Here is a 3,359-nt window from a genome sequence, read left to right on the forward strand (position 1 = left end):
CTGCCTGGATCTCTCTCTCTCTCTCTCTCTCTCTCTGTCTGTCTGTCTGTCTGTCTGTTACATTGGCCACATTCCAGTCCTCAATAATTTCTGACAGTATCAGTTGCATTTTTTTTTTAAAAAAAGATCAGGAATATATTTTAGGTGTTTAAGATCTCTTGAGTGGATGATATCCAGACCTGGTGATTTCTCCATTTTTATTTTGGCAATAATGCCACATAGTCATTCCAGGAGAAGAGCCATGCTACTTTCTTGGGAGAAGAAAAGCAGGGCTTTACATGTCATTAGTTGTGGATAACATTATTACACTTTAAAATAGTGTTGACTTGACAGAGTATACATGGGGCAGTGATGGCATCTGGGTTGGCTTCAGTGTCCTCGTGCCCATATCTCTATGTTGTTGTTGATGATGATGAGTACCTGTTTTACATTGGAGGACTGTCTGCAGGCCTATCCCCAAATACGTGTGTGAGAGAAATCACTGTCCAGAAGAGTAATTTCAGATGGGAACTACAAGTGACAACAAGTGGTATCCTCTCATTTTCCCTTCTAGCTCTATCAAGTAGTAAGTTATTAATACTGACCTTTCACCACAGTAAAAAAGTGTATATTCAGCAAGTGACAAAAGCTGTATTCTGTGTGACAAACACACTTTTGTGGGGAAGGGCTGGCACAAAGAATGCCCTTCTAGGGCCACCATCATGAATACTCCGATTCTTGAGAAGGTCTCTGGGAACAAGGCTGTGTTTCAGATAATTTGGTTCTTAGAACTTTCAGCACTAAAGTGAGCATCTTGAATTGGCCCTGGACATGAACTGGCAACCAGTACAGCTATTCTAGATCAGGTGCCATATGAGTTCTAAATAGAACTTCAGTCAGTAATCGAGCTGCTTCACTTTGGACCAGTTGATGTTTCTGAATCAATTGCACATTCTTATCAAAGCTGAAGAAATTATGCAGAATTTCCTCCTGTAAAAAGGTTCCCTTCTACCTGAGATATATTCATGACATCAGCTTTCTTGTACCATGAAGATAATTCTAATGGGCAAAAGGATGGCCACAGTCCATCTCCCTTCATTTGCTGGTAGACTGGAGCCCTGACCATCACATTAATCAACCTGAATTTAATTGGTCCTGATGCAAGCATTAAATTAACCAGAGAATCAATTGTAGCATTCTGATGGGTTGTTTTCTTTTTCTCCCGCACAGGTAGCACACAATTTAATCTTGCATACAGAATGCATAATGTGTCTTCCACCTCTGGATTACTCCTTCTAGAATTCTCTCAGGTCCGAGAACTACAGATTTTACACTTCTTTGTGTTCCTAGGATTGTACTTACCAACCGTTATGGGGAATCTTTTCATCATCATTGCAATAGCCCTTGACCATCATCTGCATACACCAATGTACTTTTTCCTAATGAACTTGGCCATTTCTGACCTTGGCACAGTTTCTGTCACTGTACCCAAATCCATGGTTAATTCACTTGTAAACAGCAGGCACATTTCTTATTCTGAATGTGTCATTCAAGTTTACTTCTTCGTATTATTTTGTGCCTGTGATTTTGCCCTCTTAACAATAATGGCCCATGACCGTTACATTGCCATTTGCAAACCACTACAATATGAAGCAATTATGAACAAAGGAGCCTGTATTCAGATGGCAGCCAGTGTGTGGATTATCAGTATCCTCTATTCGGCATTACACACTGGTAGCACATTTTCAGTGACCTTCTGTTCCAATAACGTTGATCAATTCTTCTGTGAAGTCCCCAAACTACTAAAACTGTCTTGCTCTAACTTGTACCTTGTTGAAGTTGGACTTATTGTGTTTAGTTTTATCATAGCGTTTGGATGCTTTATCTTCATTTTTACAACTTATGTGTGGATCTTCAGAGCAGTCCTCAAAATCCCTTCTATACAGGGACGGCAAAAGGCTCTCTCCACCTGCCTCCCCCACCTTGTTGTTGTCTCTGTGTTTATGTTTACTGGGCTCTTTGTTCATGCGAGACCTCCCAGTAAGATCTCATCTGATCTAGATCTAATTTTTGCTGTGATATATACTGTTCTTCCTCCTATGCTGAATCCTTTCATCTATAGCATGAGAAACAAAGAGATTCAGGCAGCACTGAGGAAACTATTGAATGTCAGGCACTTTTCTGACACTCTTCCCAGATTTGTTCTGAGATTTTTGAGATTTCCCTGTATAGGTCTGCCCAGGAGTTGAGATGAGCTGGGGAGGGCCTTCTTAGTGTTCCATCACAGGGTGATGCATACAATACAGCAACACAGGGCTGTACTTCTCCATCATGACACCTCAATTACATAATTTCCTCCCCCTTTTCATTTGATATGCATCTATGCTGCTCTCATTCTGGTGACCCTTTAAAAACAGGGTGTCATGAGGAACTGTGTTCAGTTTTTATGCTGAGCTGATTTTTTATTGTTATGTGTTCTTGTTTTATTTGTCTTTGTTGTATTCTAATGTATATTTATTACTCACCACTTTGAGATCTCTAGAAAAAGACTAAAAACATTTTAAATAAACAAAAACCTTCTTTTATCAGAATTCCCACCACTCATCATTCACCATGCTTTTATGGTGGGTTTTGCATTATTCCACACATATTTTGTTGTTTTTTTAAAAAGTAAACTATTATTGTTGCTTACATATTGTCACCAATGTACACTGTGCACAGGGTTCTCTTGCTCTCTTGATATCTGGGGCCTTCCAGATATTGTTGGACTACAGCTACTATCACCCCTGCACATTTACTGTGCTGGTTGGGTTTGATGGGAGATGGAATCCAATAACATCTAGAGGGCCATAGGTTCCCTGTCTCTTGGGTATAGGATTGAATCTTAGCTGCTTGAATGTGTCTGAATGTAAGATAGTTAGCCACACTTTTCCATGTGTACAGAGGTATTTATTTATGTGTTTATAATCCATACTTTCAATAATATAAATATATATCTCAAGGTAATATGCAACATATAAAAATAATATCAGGAAAAAACCATAAAAACATAGTTAAAAACATGAACCTCAATAAACACAGATTGACTAAGGAGAAATTTCATATTGCAAAGGCCTGTCTAAACAATATAGTTTTCAAAAGATGTCTGAAAGAAGGGAGGCATGGTTCCTGCCAAACCTCTATAGGTAGAAAATCCCATAGGGCACAAGCTGACATACTAAGGGGTGTGGGGAACCACCAGAAGGTTCTCATCAGGGATCATGGTAAAGCATAAAGAATCAGATTATCCTTAAAGTACAGTGGGAGGAAAGCTGTTTAGGGCTTTGTGAATTAGCATAAGTACCTTGAACCTGGCACTGTATCAAATTGACAACTAGTGC

General features: G+C 39.3%; 1 protein-coding gene across 1 annotated transcript; it reads left to right on the top strand.

The window, feature by feature from the left end:
* The first annotated feature begins 1,238 nt into the window (after positions 1-1,238).
* On the top strand, positions 1,239-2,228 carry LOC133367734 (olfactory receptor 14I1-like). The gene has a single exon (XM_061591834.1). It carries the CDS (start codon positions 1,239-1,241, stop codon positions 2,226-2,228), a length of 990 nt encoding a protein of 329 aa, XP_061447818.1.
* Positions 2,229-3,359: the final 1,131 nt, after the last annotated feature.

Source organism: Rhineura floridana, chromosome 11, assembly GCF_030035675.1.
Source record: "Rhineura floridana isolate rRhiFlo1 chromosome 11, rRhiFlo1.hap2, whole genome shotgun sequence".
NCBI classification, from domain to species: Eukaryota; Metazoa; Chordata; class Lepidosauria; order Squamata; family Rhineuridae; genus Rhineura; species Rhineura floridana.